Genomic DNA, 18,684 nt, shown 5'->3' with positions numbered 1-18,684 from the left:
AGGATTTGAAAAATTTGAATTGTTTATTATATTTTGTATTGAAATTTAAAAAAATTATAATAATGAGTTGAGATGAGTTGAGAGTAAGCATTATCCCAAACTAACTTCAAAAACTCAAAAAACACGTTATCCCAAAATAAAATTGTGTTATTACCAATCCTTCTTGGGGTTTGGACCCTTTGGTTGTTTTCCTATTCTGTTTGGTTATTACAACAACTATTAGTTTTCTTGTTGAATGGATATTTTTCACTTGTTACGATATTTTCCAATAAACGCATGAGATCATACGGCCTTGACAACATGATTAATAATGCACTCTTACTCTGACTAGCTAATATGGCAAATGGTACTGGACCTATTGAAATATTCTCAAACATTCATTTTACTCATTCACATGTATGCTATATGCGCTTGTCTGTCTTGTGTTATTAATTGGTTATTGGCTTAGGAAGGAAACTGGCATTGAGTCAATCATCTGCAAGTAGTCCATTTAAAAGTTTATACAATCACAAAATCTATTTAAATTTAGCTCACCTATGACATCGAGTCAACTATCATAAAGTATAATTGATGTGCTTGAAATGGAATCACCAAATTGTTGGTGTGGTTTAAAAGCACCATTAAAGATATCCCGCATGAAAAAATTTTTAGAAGGAAATTTTATACCTATTCGAAGTTAATTGTCATGTCTTTTTGGTTTTGAATGCATGTACAAATTTGTTATATTTGAAACTTGAAAGTCTTGAATTGTATGCAGGGAGAATGAAGATGTCAATTCTTCATATGGGCATATATATTTCAATCGGTATGGGAGAAATTCTAACAATAGAGAATGAAATTCAGAAGATGAAGGCTGAGACGTTTGGATTCGCAGCTCATCTCAGCTCATCTCAACTCATCTCACTACTATTCATTACTATTCAGCAACTTTAACTCACAAATCTCACTACTATTCACAACTCATCTCATTATTATTCATAATCTATCTCAACTCATCTCATTACCGTTTGAAATGTAAATAGATTGTTCGGATCGTAAAATGTATGCCATATGCTCTATGCGAATAATTATGGCAACTTATTATGCTAAATTCATACCATCACCTATTTACACATGATAGAAGGTTATGATAAATGGTTTAGTCACGGATCAAAAATTATTTATAGTGACAGGCCAGGTAGCTCATGATGAACCAAAAATTGTCATTTGACCAAAAAGTGGAACTTATGTATCCAGTGTTTTTTTTTTTTTTTTCCTTTTCTTTTTAAACTATGCTTTTATTCAAAAATCGGCCAAGACAGAGATGAATTAGCAACTCTACTAAACCAAATATAATCACAAGGCACTTGTGGTTTTAACTTATAAGTACTAAAATCTAGCACCTATGATTATTGCTCATAAAAAGAAAATTAAATAGCAACAATATATGTATTGCATATTCTCTAATTAAAGAGAGATTGAAGAGGAAGCAGCAGGAAGTGAGAGGTATGTGAGGAGTTGCGACAATATATATATATATATATATATATATATATATATATATATTGCATATTCTCCAATTGTTGCTTTAAGGGATATAATATAGTCTCAAAGGTCCACATATACTAACAGCCACGTATATACTTGTAGTCTCATTCTGCAAAAAAAAAACTCATATTTACTAATATATAACACTAACAAGTATGCAAATTCACAGTGGCACGTACTCGGGGACATACTTCGTCACATGCTAGGCAGCATGCATTCAAATTAATTAAATCATCGAATTTGGAGAGTAGCCGGCCATATTATTCTTTAATATGTATTAATCAAATCTATCTATGTGTGGTGTGTGGAGGTTGCGGGAGAGGGGGAGGTTGTATAGCAGAACAATAAGAGCTATAAAATCTAGAAAGACAAAATTAAATTTAACATCAAAGAATATGAAAGGGACATAAATATAATCTGACTACAAATTCATTGAAAGAAAAATAAACTAACTTAATATCGAATAGATTTTTTAGAGATCTCAATTCTATAGAAAAAATTATAAAAAAAATGCAGGGATGATCTAGTACAAATTGAGTCCTCAGGGAAAATTTAAAATGAGGCTTTTTATTTATAATAAAATTAAATACACATCATTATATTAAATACCTATTAAAATTTTCAATAAAACGAGATTTTATTAAAAAGTTTTAAATAAAATTATTTCAATGTTATATCCAATACAATTATTTAATATGAGATCTCATTGTAAATTCAATGCCTCAACTTAACAAAATCTTAAAAAGGTTATTTAAAAATATGAATTATTCATTGTATAGAATATAAAATTTAGTATCACGGGTCTTGCACATATGAGAAAATATTTAAGATGATATTTTATTTAAATTTTTAATGAATGCAATGAATTTTATTTTTAGAATTGCACTTTTTTTTGGGGGGGGACCAATAGCTTAAGCAGCCATACCCTTGAGCCGGCACTGAAAAAACTACGTTATAAAGCTAATGTGGCTTACTATATTATAGATATTTAATTTACAATATAAATAGTTTTATAATCTAAATACCACATAAAAATATTTCAATTTATTAGATATTTTTGTAACTTTACTACTGCTTTACTTCACAGTTTTTTTTTTTCCTTTTGTTATTTGAAATTGGATTAAAAATTTCAGAATATGACATTTTTATATAATCTAAAAAAAATAAATTTAATCAATTAATGTAATCATGTAAATTAATTTAAAATAAACTTAATTTTATAAAAATGGACTCAAAGAACAAAAGAAAATCAAGTTTTATAAAATTAAATTTATTTTAAATTAATTTACATGATTACGTTAGCTGATTGAATTTATTTTTTTCTTAATTATGTAATAATGTCATGTTCTGAGATTTTTAATCTAAACTCAAAAAGCAAAAGAAAAAAAAAAACAATTGGATAGTAGAGCAATAATAAAGAAAGTATTAGGGTATCATTACCCTTTTTGAAATGGGAGCGTCTAGTAGCAAGATTAGGTGTCTAAACATTTTACACCCATAATCATGAGATGACGCGTTTCTCCCAGTGTGAAATATAATTGGTTGGAGGGAAATAATTGATTTGATAGGGACTTTCTTCGAAAGTTTTAAATACTGTGTTGTACCAGCTGGTACGGTCTATATTTACTGTGTTAGACTAGTAACCAGCACGGAAGAGATATGTGTTTCGTACATGGTCAAATACTGGTCTTTTAGGTGCGTTTTGGTCAATACCGGCCAATTTTTGGTGTATCAGCCAGTTTTTAGTATACCTGTCGAAATTTTATATTTTTATATTTTTAATGTATTGTCATAATTTTCACTCAAATTTTCATATCTAATAACTATTTTCTTAACTTTTTGTAATATCATTTTCTCGAGAACTAAAAATCAAATCCCTACTCTCATTTTCATAATGAAGATGAGTGATTTTTTTTTTTAATAGTTAGATTGAGAAGCTTAAAAGTATTATCGAGTTTTATAAATATGAGTTTTAATTTTTTAAGACCCGTATTGATGTTATTTTAAAATATAATTTATACATATATAATTAATTTATCTATATATAGACTACCCCGAAATGATACCGGTACAAAAATATTTTATTCCAATTCCTTAACCGATATTGTCACCGAAACGGTATTCAAAACTTTACTTTCTCCCATCTCGCCCACTTTCTCTCCCTTTGTCTCTCCCCTTAATATGAATACAATTTCACACTACATTACACTGTAAAGTTTCTCATTTGTTAAGTCTTATACCCTGGTGTGATTTTTGGAAATCTCTATCTTTAGATAACTTCTTCATTGTCCCACAATCGTATTCAGCCAAAGGTTTCTCTCGTCATCATAGCCACCTCTCTCGCTGTCATTTCCACCTATCTTGTTATCGCCACACCCATCTTCAGACCAAAGTTGGACCACAAGCTACCTAGATCCATCACCGTACTCTGTTGCTGACGTCAAACCCATCGTCAGAACTTTTTGATATTGTCTATTAGGACCTAGAATTTGTTTACTTTCGCATTGATTTTTTAGCACATTTAGATAAAAATCACAGGTTTCTTGGATTTTATTTTTTCTAAGAACAACAAGTTTTTCAGTCTAATGAATCTATATCTAGTAGACTACATTTTTACTAAGAGATCAATCCTCTGAGCTTTGGCTGGTGCTAAACTTTTGGATTGCAACAGAGTTTTATTTCTTGTGTAAAAGTGAATAAAAAAGTTTCAACCTCTTTTTCCCCCTTATCTCTCGCTCTATGCGTGGTTGTCAATGTAGATCGCACAGAGAGAGAGAGAGAGAGAGAGAAGCTTCACGAGATGAGAGAGAAACCAAAAGGAAAAGGACAACCCAAATGAAGAAAATCGAATGGAGGAAGCCCTTAAGAATGCGAGCAAAACAGGAGTACTAGTCTAAAGTTACACCCACGGTAAACAAAGTGAACTTCTTACGTGTTCCATTTCTATTACTCACCGGTTTGAAGCTTTTTTCTTTTGTAATTCGATCAAACTTTTAATACTCTACATGACATTTCACTATCTGTGGTGGATCCATCATTTGAATTAATTGCTAACACCTTAATTTCTCGCTAAGAAAATTAAGAATGAACCTTTTATATACTGAACTATGTACCTAGCCCAATCTTAGTACCTCTTCTGGGCTAAAAATTCAGGCCTCATAGTGAAACCCCAAAACGTATTAACCGGTGCCCAACCCTTGTGCGACTCGAGCTTTGATTTGGGTTCCACAATTCTATTTCTCCCCAACTCAATCTCAACTCTTGGGCTCGGTCATCTCTCTCTCTCTCTCTCTCTCTCTGCTGTGTTATTCACTGTGTAGTGCCTTCGTTACCCTTCGGGCGCTACTTCGTTGAAATCCCGCATCAGTTAAAACCCTAACTTCACCACCTGCGAGCATAGGCACGCAGAACGACACGGGCGCTCACATATACGCCTATTCTCATTATATTCAGGCCAGATCCGGTTGCGAATGTCATACACGTACATAGGTTTCTTCTTCTTCTTCCTTCATGTCAAATTGATGTAATTTTGTAGTTTCTAACTAAGTTAATGCCATTAGAATCGTGTTCATGCTCGGTTACCGTATCGGGAATTTCGTAACCATGAGTCAAATTTGATGAATAATCTTGTGGTTTGGTCGAATTGGTTCTAATTTAACCGTGCATCATGCGATTCATGTTGAAATAACAATACTACGCAATATGTTCTGAATTATAGAACTTGTTTCCTTAAGGGATTTAATAATGAAAAATGACCTCAACCAGCCTTAGCTTAAAGGGAGAAAACTGTGTCTTTTGTGTTTTTTTAGGACTTCAATTTCTCGTACGGTTATTCTACGTATTCCGATGGTTTCTAGATTTTATTCTTTGTTCCTTGGTGTTAATGTCTTGTATGCATTATTAAGTTCAAATATGCGGTTGTTAAACTCTTTTTATTTATGGATTATTGGTTTATTATGTGGTCATAGTTTGGTAGACGGAACTGTTTAAAGAGGAGATTTTGATGTGAGATTGCTATGCGCAGTTGGTACTTTTTTTATTATGTAATTTGTGGCACAGTATATGTTGCACTTGGTTTTTTCTCATGGTTGTCCTGAAGCCACGCTGCTTAATTCTTTGATTCCTTGTTATTTAGGAATATAGTCATTGACACAAATAAGAAGATGGATCACCATGAGGATGAATGCCGTGCTCGAGCTGAAAATCATAGCAAGCAAGATGATGAGGTGAGATTGATGTATCTGTTACTGAAAGCGATTCATTGGCTTGGCTATCTAGGCACAAAATTAATTTGAAATAGCGAAGTCTCCATAGACCATGCATTCACCCGTCAGAGTCACAACAACCTAGTCCGCATGATGAAATTGATTCTAGCTTGTCTGAGTCAGTTTCTACCCTCTCAATGTCAGATTACTGTCAGTCACGAAAAGCTGGTGCATGCTTATTTTCATTTCCTTTGTACACATTGGATAAGCATTTCTGAAAATGAATTCTCAAGGCTAATATTTTCCTTTTGGTTGCAGGAAGCTGTTGCCCATCTTGAGGAAATTAAGAAATCAATGGAGGCAAAAATGGCTCTTCGTCAAAGCAATTTGAATCCTGAAAGGCCTGGTTAGTAGATTTTGCAAGAATTCCGAAGTTCACTATGCAAATTATTTATTGACTTTTCGTATAGAAGTATTTAAATCTTTGAGGAAAAGCAAAGCATTTGATAATATCTTACGTAATTTATGCATAACAACACAGCAAGAATGGAAGAAACATGGCCTATAAATACTTCTGATAATATTATGCTCATAAGTGACATTTTGAAACAGTCAAGAACTTGGATGATTTTGTTTGATGGAGTGAGTTTTTGGATTTTGGTCAAGAACTGCTGGAGAGAATCTATAGCGCTTCTAAATTATTATGCTTTTAAATAACTGATGTGCATGACATCGCTAATGCTTTTAAATTATTATGCTTTTAGATTCAGGATTTCTTAGGACATTGGACTCCAGCATTAAACGTAATACGGCAGTTATTAAAAAGCTAAAACAGATAAATGAAGAGCAGCGTGAAGGTCTGATGGAAGAGTTGCGGAGTGTCAACCTAAGCAAATTTGTCAGCGAAGCTGTTACAGCTATTTGCGATGCCAAGCTTAGAACATCAGATATACAAGCAGCGGTGCAGGTACTATTGTACTAATTATCTCGAGGCTTTTTTAATTTTATATTCCTACATATTATAGTGGGTTTCTTTGAGCTGGCATGGACAGTGTATATCCATGTGTGAAAACTTTATTAAAATTATTTGCTGTATATATGATCTCATTGCACGGATGCTTAGCAATAAATTATGTGTTTTACCTGTTCTTCTGCACTCGATCTGACCCTTGTCTATTTTTCAAAGATCTGCTCTTTGCTTCATCAAAGGTACAAAGATTTCTCACCAAGCCTGATTCAAGGACTATTGAAGGTATTTTTTCCTGGAAAGTCTGGGGATGATTTGGATGCAGACAGGAACTTGAAGGCCATGAAAAAGCGCAGCACACTGAAACTCCTTTCGGAACTTTACTTTGTTGGAGTTATAGAAGACAGTGGCATTTTCATGAATATCATTAAGGATCTCACTAGCTTAGAACATTTAAAGGACAGGGATACTACTCAGACAAATTTGACCCTTCTTGCTAGTTTTGCTCGACAAGGAAGAATTTTCCTGGGACTTCCACTCTCTGGACAAGAGATTCATGAAGAGGTAATGCTTATCGCCGGCCCTTTACATAACTTGGTGCTTCTTATCACTCTTATCAGTATCACCATTCCAGTGTTGTTTATGGTTTTTCATTCATATTAGTAATTGTTTTATTGCTGTCAAATTAGAAGTGACAGTATATTTTCTATTCATAATTATTATTTAAATTGGTTCTTATCTCAGAGGTTCTATTAGTGATAATTGTTAACTTGCCTGTCTTATTTGTGTTCATTTTTTGGCATTTTCTTTTGGTGTTAAGGGATACTTTTCTAGTGTTGTTTTGTTCTGTAGTTACTCTACTAACACTGCGCTGCAGTTTTTCAAGGGCCTTAACGTCACAGCAGATCAAAAGAAGTTCTTCAGGAAGGCATTCCATACATATTATGAAGCTGCAGCTGAACTACTTCAGTCTGAGCATGCTGTAAGACTCGATATTATTCAAGTCACTTCTATTCTTTTGTGGGTTGGGTGCTGAGTTTTGAACTTCTTGTTTTTCTTGTTTTAGATCCTGGTGGCACTTTGTGTACATGGGCTATGCCTATTTCATTCATATCAATATAATTTACTTCTTACGTATTTAAAAAAAAAAAGATCCTGTTGGCACTTATTTGGGCAAAGAATTTATTTTATTTTTTACAAATTTTCCTGCTTTATTTTTTACAGTCCCTCAATCAAATGGAGCATGAAAATGCTAAGATCCTCAGTGCTAGAGGAGAGCTCAATGATGAAAATGCCGCTTCATATGAAAAGCTACGAAAATCTTATGATATTTTGTACCGCAATGTCTCATCGTAAGTTAATTATGATCATGTAGTCTCTGTGGCATCCATTCTGTTGGTGACAAGGATTTGGGTTCAAGATTTCATATTTTTCTTGTTTTTTAATTTTCTGTTGTTCTTTACCCATCAAAGATGTTTGTTGTTATTCATTTTCTTCTTTAATTTTTTGTTGTTTTTTGTTTCTAGTTTTGTGTATGCCATCAACAGCCACTCAACATTTTAAGACATTTATAACATGGATGCTAGTGCAGTGGTGGTGGGATGGTTTTAGAATTATTAGTTGAAAAAGTGCACTTATGGACCGAATTTCATTTTTTTGGCATTGTTTGTAATTTTGCATCAACAGTACCTTGACTGGAAGTTTTGAAATCCCTTGATCGATCGATGCCTAATAATATGAATGGCTGTTGAGGTGTAAAACTGTACTGTTCATACCTGCTTGTAGAGTAGGATCATTTGCTCTGTGGACACAACCAATGAGCTGTAGGTAGAGCACAAAATATGAATGGCTGTTGAGGAGGTATATTCTGTAGATATTGACTGAATGTCTTGTTTAAACATGGGGCAAGATGCAACAATTCAAGTTGATGGTAATTCTCTTGCTGATGCAATTTCTAGTTTGCATTATTGCTTTAATTCTTCGCCTTATTCTTCACTTAAATCACAAGTCACAGACTCATTTGAGCTCTAGTATGTTGGCCAAGAAGGTTTCAGGTGGTTGTTGAGATTAGAATATTTTCTACCTGGGATCATGTTATATTCTTACTGCTTCTGACAATGGTGTGATAGCTAAAATTTCTGCAGCTGGTGAATAGAGCTCAAAATAGGTGGCTATTGAATAATTTGGTAGTATGGATAAAACAATGCTGCAGCACTAGAGCGAAGCCTTGTGCAGCATGCCTATGGACATCCGCTATTTAGCTATATCCCTTCATAAATACTTGCTTGAATGTTCTTGGTTGCCTGGTCTCTCCACTTGCATCATGTCAACCTAACAACTTATTTCTTTTTTCTCCAGTTAGTGTCTGAATTATTCCTTTTGCAGTTTAGCAGAAGCACTTGATATGCAGCCTCCAGCAATGCCAGAGGATGGTCACACAACTAGGGTTACTACTGGGGAGGGTGCTTCACCTCCTGCTTCTGGGAAAGATTCTTCTGTTCTAGAAGCTATATGGGATGATGAAGATACCAGGGCTTTCTATGAATGCTTACCTGATCTTAGGTTTGTCTTGGTCTGATAATATATGTGGATTAATAGTCACTTTTAAATTATTATATTAAGTTTGCCACTTGGTTCAATGTGTTAATCATTATTATATATGTGTATGTGCTGTGTGTGTGTATTATTTATCAATTTGATGGTAGTTACTTGAAAGCAAAATTTTCTTATTCGAAAAGTTTATAAGACATGAAATCTCTTTCAGAGCATTTGTACCAGCAGTATTATTGGGAGAAGCAGATCCCAAAGCGAATGAGCCATCCATGAAGATGCAGGAGCAACATACTGTAAGAAACCATTGCTTTGAATTATTATTAAAGGCTCTAGTTATTTTCTGAGTTAGCTATAGTATTCTCAAAATTAATCTTTCTTCTATCCAATGATCAGAGAACATTTGGGGAAATTCTTAGCAGATTTTTTCAAAGCTGCTGTTTTGTTATCCCTTTTTTTTTTTTAAATGATAAAATTCCCCTTTCTCCGGGGCAGTAAACAGAAAACACATGTCCCTGCCTGCTAGAACCATGTGTCAGGTAATCCAAAGGAACTACTTGTGCAGAATCGAACCTAGGATGTTTGAATCTACAACTCATCTTAAGCCAGACCTTTGAGCACTAGGCCGCACCCCACCCACATTTGTTTAAGCTATTGATTATCATATATAATTTCTTAAAATTAAGCTTTAGGGGGTCAGTTGAATCTTTTTGTGGAAATGCTATCTTACATGAAAGTTTGATTCTTTTATAAGGAACCGACACCTGAATCAGACCAAGATCAACAAGCCACCCAAGATGCAGCAGAAGTTTCTTCAGACTCTGGTGCTTTGCAGGAGGGAAAAAGCATAGACAAAGGAAAGGACAAGGAGGAAAAAGATAAAGAAAAGATTAAAGATTCGGACAAAGAGAAAGGAAAAGAAAAGGATGCAGATAAAAAGGGAGAAAATGAAAAGGAGAAACTAAAAGGTCTTGAAGGCACAAATTTGGAGGCTTTATTACAGAGGCTCCCAGGTTGCGTGAGCCGTGATCTTATCGATCAACTGACTGTAATCATATCTCTGTTTCTTAAAGCTTTCTTGCACTAGTTCCAAGTTTCATATTTTGGTATTGGAGCCTTTGCAATGAACATATCATTGTTTATTTACTTTCAGGTGGAATTTTGTTATTTAAATTCAAAGTCAAATCGGAAAAAACTTGTAAGGGGGTTGTTTAATGTCCCACGGACATCTCTGGAACTTCTACCGTACTACTCACGCATGGTTGCCACACTGTCAACTTGTATGAAGGATGTCTCTTCCATGCTTTTACAGATGTTGGAGGAGGAATTTAACTTTTTAATTAATAAAAAGGTAAAATCTCACATACCAATATGTGTTTCCTTTTAACTTTCCATCTCTCTAGAATGTAATTACTTCCTGTGTACATGGGCATTGCCTAGTTTCATTTGATTCAATAAAGATTCTTACTTATAAAAATAAATAAAGAGAAGAGGCTAGTTATCTCTTATGTTTTGTTGCTTATGTATTCGTTTTCATTTCATTAATTATTCATAATTTTTAAATTTCCTGCAGGATCAAATGAACATCGAAACAAAAATAAGGAATATTAGGTTTATTGGAGAACTCTGCAAGTTTAAAATTGCACCTGCTGGCCTTGTTTTTAGCTGTTTGAAGGTATGTGAGTGGTAGCTAGTTAATATTTATGTATTTGTTAGCAACTTTGATTGTTATTGAGGAAAAAAGGTATTTAAGACTAGTGTGGGAAAGTCTGTTATACTCAAAAATTGCGTTACCTGTAATGATTGATGTATTTTGTGGGTCCTATATATATTTTGGTGCAAAAAGGTACAAGAAACTATGGAGATATTTTACCATGGAGTCAACTATGGGGATATATTTTGCACGTTTCATTTAACTTCTACTGGTTGATCGAAATTTAATTGAAAGGGGATTTTCTCTTTCTGGCCAGTAGAAAGAGGAATTTAGGAGTTTATGTTATATGTTAAGATTTGAGATAAATATCTTCTATTGAGGTTGAGACCTTGGTTCATGTGACTGGTTATCAAGTGATGCTTTCTCTTCTTACCTGACCCATAATATGATTGCTCATCAAAAGATTACATTTGCTTGCATTGTGCCCTCTGTTCTCACCAGGCTTGTCTAGATGATTTCACTCACCACAACATTGATGTTGCTTGCAATCTTCTTGAGACATGTGGCCGTTTTCTCTATCGGTCACCTGAAACTACAATACGGATGGCTAACATGTTGGAAATATTGATGCGCTTGAAAAATGTCAAAAATCTGGATCCTCGCCATAGCACTCTTGTAGAAAATGCTTACTACCTTTGCAAACCACCTGAAAGATCTGCACGAGTCGCAAAAGTTCGTCCTCCATTACATCAGGTGCCCCCCAACCTCTCTCTCTCTCTCTGTGTCTTCTATCTATCTTTTTTTATATTCAAAAGCTGAATCAATATTTTGGTTGATATTTTTGCCAGTATATTAGGAAATTACTATTTTCAGATCTTGATAAGACCACCATTGAGCATGTCCTGAGGCAACTTCGCAAATTGCCATGGAGTGATTGTGAGCCATACCTTTTAAAATGCTTTATGAAGGTTTACAAGGGGAAGTATGGTCAGATTCACTTAATTGCTTCTCTCACTGCTGGTTTGAGTCGCTATCATGATGAATTTGCTGTGGCTGTTGTTGATGAGGTTCGTCAACTCAGATTGCTCTTGACAAGCATTTCTTATTTTATGTCTGTTTTGCTTACAAGGTTGTTCTTTCAACGTACATCATGTAGAATGCTTTAGTTGTAGAAAATGCTTGTCTAGGGAAGATTAGGCCCATTGGGATGCACTCTTTATATTCTGGAAGTAAAAAAGAAACAATAAATCTCAACTGGTCTGTACAATTTTAAGTCAGCATAAATACAAGGGTCAAAAACTGTTAGAATAATTAGAAGTTTTAGTTGACTAGCATTTAAAAAAGAAAACTGAAGAGCTTTTGCTTTTTATCCTTGCTGTACTGAGACCTGTGCATAAAACCTGGAAAGTGCTGTTGGTTATTTGGGAAACTCGGCGTGGCAATTTTAGAAAGGTTTTTTATTCCCCCGTTCAAGATCTATTTGATTCTTGTGATGATAAACTAAAATGTAAGGCCATGTTTGGTTACAGAGATTTTTTTTCAAAATCTCAAAAAAATCCAAATCAATCCAAACATCTGTAAATCTTGAAAAACTTTTCTATTTCAAGTTTTAAACTTTTCATCCAATCATTTCCCAAACAAAAAAATAAATACAACTTTTACAAACTCCAAAATAAAAGTACTCTTAAAAAATTATATTAAGACAACTTTTCAACTGTACCTGTCTACTTTCACAAGCTCCAGCCTCCAATACAAAATTTATTTTCAAAATAAAGTTTTATTCAAAATTTTGTCTCATCTTTCCCAAAACTCGAACTAAAAAAAAAATCTCAAAATGACTGATTTGTGGTCTACTATTGAGCTCTCTGTTGGGCAAATGAAGGTTTCCCTTGCTAACTATTTGAGTCGAGGCCTATTACTGCGAAATCAAAGCGGCCTTCCTTAACAGCCCCCTCCCCACATGGCCCCCAGAAAGGACGGAAAAAAAGGAAAATCAAAAGAACGATTCGCACAAATTCTCTTTCATGTACTTATAAAAAAAAAACAAAGTCTCTTACATGCATGTCGTGTATGTGTTTTGCAGGCGTTCCTCTGTATTTAGTTCACTTTCTATTGATAATTCAATGATGATTACTTTAATTCAGGTTTTGGAGGAGATTAGGGTGGGGCTAGAATTAAATGACTATGGGATGCAACAAAGACGCATTGCCCACATGCGATTCTTAGGGGAGCTATACAATTATGAGCATGTAGATTCATCTGTTATTTTTGACACACTTTATTTGATTCTTGTCTTCGGCCATGGCACTCCAGAGGTATGGAATTATTTTTTTATTTATTTATGTGAACATCTATCCAAAGCTTCCTTTTTTTTTCCGTAAGATATGTGAGTTTTTTAGTGACAATGGTTTTGAAAATAGGTGTGGCTTTCTTTAAAGTACTTTCATCAATATTTATGCAAACATGCATTCACAAGACTTTTGGTTGTACACGCATTTTTATCTAACTTCTACACATGCACAAGACTCATCTTCCAGTTCCGTTACTAGGTGCACTAGTTTTTGTAAATGGGTATCTTTCTCTCTTTTTTTTTTCTTTTTCTTTTTTATAAGTAATCGATAATATTATTAATAGAGATAGGCAAAGCCCAAGTACACAAGATGATATACAAGAGATAAGACCTATCTAGGTCAAAGTAAAGGGAAGCTAGAAAGTCATGAAAATTCAGGCCATTAAAATCTAAAGCAATGACCCATAGAAATAAAGTACAGAAAAATAGAGTTCTAAGTTCCTCCGGTGACCGCTCCTTGTTTTCGAAAGTCCGATCATTGCGCTCTTGCCATATACACCCCATAATACAGATCGAGATCATTTTCCACCCCGCCTTGATTTGTTGAACTCCTCTCAGAAGTGTCCAGCTGGCCAATAGATCAAACACAATTGCAGGCATAACAAAGAATAACTCTACTTGGCTAAAGACTTTCACCTACAAGACTCTAGTTGTCTCGCAATGTAACAATAGGTGTTCCACTGTCTCGCCAGATCTCTTGCACATGCAACACCAGTCTAGTATGACTATCCGGCGCTTTCTCAGGTTTGCCGGTAGTTAGAATCTTCCCCAACGCTGCTGTCCATGTAAAGGAGACCGTTTTCGGAAGCGCCTTATTTCTCCAAATTCTCCTCCATGGGAACTGAATATTTGCGGCTTGGGAAATGAATTTATAGAAGGATCAAACTAAGAAGATGCCCTTACCTACGGGAGTCCACCACATCCTTATCAGCTTGCTGTCTATTTGGCTTCACAGAATTATTAGGCTGAAAAAAGTCTCAAAGATGTCCACTTCCCAATCTTGTGCCGCCTACCAAATGTGACGTTCCACTGCACTTGGTCCCCTAATAGAAGCTTGAGGTCCTCAATGGACGCTTCCTGATTGCAGGCCACTTGGAAAACAGCTGGAAATGCATCCTTTCGAGCCTCATTCCCACACCATATGTCCCTTCAAAACTTAATTTGGGGCCCTCTCCCCAACACCAATTTAGAATGGCTAATAAAATCCCCCCACCCACGCCTAATGGGCATCTTTCTTATCTGGATTTGAGAAATCTTTGGTGAATGGATGCTTTAAGAATGAGCAATTGTACATAATGCCATTGTCTGTAGACATGAAAATGAGCTTGGATCATGCAACTCCCAAGAACCTAAACCCGAGAACATGGTTTATATGTACTTTTGATTTTTATTTTTTTTTACTAGGAACTCCAGATATCAAGTAAACGCAACATTTTGTATACCTGGTTAAACCCCAGCCCCCTGTAACACACCCATGGTAAGGGAATGCTTCTTTGAATTAATATCACTCAAATTATTTTTCTTTGCTTGCTGCAAAGTTATGGAATGAAGTTAAATGCTTCTATATTTCTCCAAACACAAGTCAGACATAGGTGACTAGAGGTGCCAGTTCCTTGTATGTCTGAATAGACGTGCCATCCTCTCATGAGTCTGACATTCCTTTCCAGTGGGTGAGTGACCTAATCATAATTATATCATTTATGTTTACTCATCAAAAAAAAAAAATATATATATATATATATCAACATTTATGCATCCAAAAAGTTGCTTATGGATTAGTTGCATCAGAGAAGCTGCTCACTAAACTTGAACCTGATCATGTCTTTGCACGCCCTTGACTATGTAACTCATGGATAAAAGGCCAGTATATTTTACATAGCATATTAATGTTTCTGATTACCTTTGTCAGACATGGATAACGTATTAATTCATTTTTTTAATGCTATTAGCAAGATTCACTAGATCCACCAGAAGATTGTTTCCGCATCAGGATGATTACTACTCTTCTCGAAACCTGTGGGCACTACTTTGACAGAGGCTCTTCCAAGAGGAAACTTGATAGATTCTTAGTACATTTCCAGAGGTATATTCTCAGCAAAGGTGCACTGCCTCTGGACATTGAATTTGACTTACAGGTCAGTCATGCAGCTTTTTATTTATTCCCCTACTTCTATAGTTCTTTAGTATTATGGGGTATTAGCCAATCATAATCTATATTTATTGTTAATTCAGTAAGCTTTCTAGCAGTCAGTTTGAAAGAGTGTGCAGAAGGCTGAGGAAGGGGTGGTAATGGTTTAAATTTTATGTAAATTGGAAATGGCCAATGGTTAGCGCAGAACAGGGATGAAAAGTCTGAAGTTCCACACTTTTTTATGTAGTAGGAAAACCACAGCCAAAATCTGCACATTTGCTGTCAAGTTTGTTTGGGGGTTGGTGGTAAGGAATGTTCCTCTGGGATATGATTCTAGAGGCTCAACGAATAGAGTAGGACAAAGTTGTGCCTTGCTTGAGGCTGAGGAATCATTGAAACCTACCAAGAGCTGCTTCAACAAGATTGGATCTGCCAACCTTTTCTTTTTATTGAGTAAGAATGGTGGTGGGGATAAGACTGGATCTGCCAACTTTGTCTCCATAGGTATAAGCAATTCTTGTGTTGATTGGTTGAAAGCCCACTTCCCCTTAGGTTAACGAAATTTCACTCTGTTTTGGCTGGGATGAGGAAGTTTATGCCTTTTGTGTATGTGTGAGGGAGTTGACTTGCCCCAATGTTGTCGAGTTGAGATCACAGTGTTTATGTTGAGCAACTATCAAATTACAGAATGGGAAACTTTGAATGTTGCATCTTGAAATCTCTAGATCTCCTTCACTCCATTGTGAGATTCTCAGTGTCCTGTAGAACAACTTTTTCAGTCAAGTTGGGTTGGTTTGGGTTTAATTAGAAGGTTAATAGACCCTTAGCCAGTTTTAGAGGGTTATATGGCAACCCATAAATTGTAGTAGAATGCAAGATGGTTTCTTTTTCTCCATTGTGATGTATTTGCAGGAAAAAGAATGATGGGAGTTTTTGAGGATTGCAAGCGGACGATGGAAGAATTCAAAACTTTCTTTTTCAATACTCCCTTCTTTTGGGCTTCTTGTATAGATTTTAATGGACGGAGCTTCATAATTTTCTTGTCTCTTTTTATATTTCTAGTTAGATGTTCCTCTTGCATACTTTGTCTGTACTCAGGCTGCACTCTTTGCGTATTGATAAAATCTTCAATTATTCGCTTATTCGCTTACTTATCAAAAAATAAAATATTCAATTATCTATTAAAAAGAAAAAAGAAAAAAAATATCTGTTATATGTTCTTTGCACACGCTTATCAGATTATTTCAAGCTCCATTTATATCACGGTAAGGTCCTAAAATTGTAGCATTTGCAGGACTTATTTGCTGAACTAAGGCCTAACATGACTAGATACTCTTCCGTTGAGGAAGCGAATGCAGCTGTAATAGAACTTGAGGAGCATGAACATAGTGTTTCTGCTGACAAGGCCAATAGCGAGAAGTACTCTGACTCAGAAAATCCTTCAAGCAGGACTACTTCCAATGCCAACTCAGTGAATGGAAAGAGCATTGGGAATGGCACCGAGGAAAATGGTAGAGTGCATGAAGACATTGGGGACAGTGATAGTGATTCGGGGAGTGGCAGTATAGATCCTGAAGGACATGAAGAGGAAGAGTTGGATGAGGAGCATCCTGATGATGGCTCTGATAGTGAAGATGAGGATGATGATGACGGGGTTGGACCTGCTTCTGATGAAGATGAAGTTCACGTTAGGCAGAAAGTCACAGAGGTGGACCCACAGGAAGAAGCCAATTTTATGCAGGAGCTTAAGGCTGTAGTGCAGGTATGATTTAGAACCTTTCTTATTCATACTTGCTGGTGCCTCGTCCATGCAATATTTAGTTATACTTCTCAACTTGAATTAGATTCTTTAGTATTTCTTGGAAGATATTGTTTGGAACTTAATTGGAATGCTACGATTTTTGGGCAATATTCTTAAATTTGTTTTGTGGTGGAGGCCCAATTTTCTGTGAAGAATTCAATATGATATTTTGAAACAATAGTTGGATGATGCTCTATCGCCAATCACACATACCTGTGTGGCATACCTATAGTTTGAAACAAGGCAGAGGGTGAGTAATGACCTCAGCACTTGATTCACATGGAATGGAATTATGACCACTGTAATCACTAAATTCTGCTTCTTATGCTGATGCTGGCATTTCAAAATCTGTCAAATTGGTAGTAGTTTTATTTATAAATTGGCATAAGGCCGAAGGGTTCTAATTGGTTAATTTGTATCTCTCTTATCTTAAACCTGGATGCAGGAGAGCATGGAACAGCGACGTCAAGAGTTGCGAGGTCGACCTGCATTGAATATGATGATACCAATGAATGTGTTTGAGGGGTCCACGAAGGATCATCATGGAAGGGGGGGTGTTGTCGGGGAGAGTGGTGATGAGGCATTAGATGAGGAGGCCGGAGGAAGCAAGGAGGTTCAGGTGAAAGTTCTTGTGAAGCGTGGTAACAAGCAACAAACGAAGCAGATGTACATCCCTCGGGATAGTTCACTCGTGCAGAGCACAAAACAGAAAGAAGCAGCTGAGCTTGAAGAGAAACAAGACATCAAAAGGCTGGTACTGGAGTATAATGACAGAGAAGAAGAAGAGCTTAATGGATTGGGTACCCAAACAATGAACTGGTCACATGGTGCGGGCAACAGAGGTTCCAGCCGCGGCAACACTTGGGATGGAACTGGTACTAGGGCTAGTGGATCACGTCATCGGCATCATAATTACTCAGGCAGTGGACTCTATTACAGCAGAAAAAAGTGAGAATTTTGTGTCACAGTGCTACAAAGTTGGCACTCTTTTCATGAGCTTCAAGAATTCTGCAAATGTGGTTCATCGATCACAAACATCATTCGATGCTCCTATGCAATGGTGAAGATCCCATGCATATTTGTGCTATCCTCAGCCTTTTTTCTCGATATATATGGCAAGGATTAAATCAGACTTCTTATCAGAAGGTAGTGCTTGTGGGGAGTGAAGATATACACACACAAGAAAAAAAGAAAGAAAGAAAGAAATGCCTGACTTAAAAAAAGCTGGGATATGAAGTTGCGGGTATGATTTGTGAAGTGTAGCGATTTGAAAATACCTTTGGAACTGTTCTGTAATTACATCTGAAGCATCTTTGACCAAAAACTCCTGCGTTTGTATATTTGTGAATATGTAAGGGACTCGATGTGACTAATTTGCCGTGCTATTGTTCTGAAGAGTAGTAATACTAATATTATATATGTATGTATGTATGTATGTATGCACACGCTAGTTGCCTTTGTTGGGTTTGAGACTATTGGTGATCCGAAGTGTGAACAAC

At 35.7% G+C, this 18,684-nt stretch overlaps 1 protein-coding gene across 2 annotated transcripts; it reads left to right on the top strand.

Annotated features, from left to right (window-relative positions):
- The first annotated feature begins 4,771 nt into the window (after nucleotides 1–4,771).
- Nucleotides 4,772–18,628, top strand: LOC108997084 (regulator of nonsense transcripts UPF2). Of its 2 annotated transcripts, none has more exons than XM_035692708.1 (18): nucleotides 4,772–5,008; nucleotides 5,663–5,753; nucleotides 6,051–6,138; nucleotides 6,497–6,699; nucleotides 6,919–7,263; nucleotides 7,577–7,681; nucleotides 7,924–8,051; nucleotides 9,085–9,261; nucleotides 9,464–9,545; nucleotides 10,004–10,297; nucleotides 10,403–10,600; nucleotides 10,823–10,924; nucleotides 11,405–11,656; nucleotides 11,752–11,970; nucleotides 13,048–13,218; nucleotides 15,203–15,388; nucleotides 16,679–17,146; nucleotides 17,631–18,628. In XM_035692708.1, the coding sequence occupies exons 1-18, from the start codon at nucleotides 4,998–5,000 to the stop codon at nucleotides 18,135–18,137; spliced, it is 3,627 nt and encodes a 1,208-aa protein (XP_035548601.1). In that variant the 5' UTR covers nucleotides 4,772–4,997; the 3' UTR covers nucleotides 18,138–18,628. The 2 variants fall into 2 exon arrangements, with proteins under 2 accessions (XP_035548601.1, XP_018828741.2); XM_018973196.2 differs by having other exon boundaries at nucleotides 4,772–5,016.
- The last annotated feature ends 56 nt before the right edge of the window (nucleotides 18,629–18,684 follow it).

Source organism: Juglans regia, chromosome 7, assembly GCF_001411555.2.
Source record: "Juglans regia cultivar Chandler chromosome 7, Walnut 2.0, whole genome shotgun sequence".
NCBI lineage: Eukaryota > Viridiplantae > Streptophyta > Magnoliopsida > Fagales > Juglandaceae > Juglans > Juglans regia.
The sequence above is the reverse complement of the archived record's forward strand: the minus strand, read 5'-3'. Positions and strand labels throughout refer to the sequence as shown.

What these genes read in the sequence shown, in the direction of transcription:
- LOC108997084 (XM_035692708.1), top strand. An exon ending in TTTGAATCCTGAAAGGCCTG is followed by an intron (nt 6,139 to 6,496) that starts GTTAGTAGATTT and finishes TTATGCTTTTAG; the next exon opens with ATTCAGGATTTCTTAGGACA. An exon ending in ATATACAAGCAGCGGTGCAG is followed by an intron (nt 6,700 to 6,918) that starts GTACTATTGTAC and finishes TATTTTTCAAAG; the next exon opens with ATCTGCTCTTTGCTTCATCA.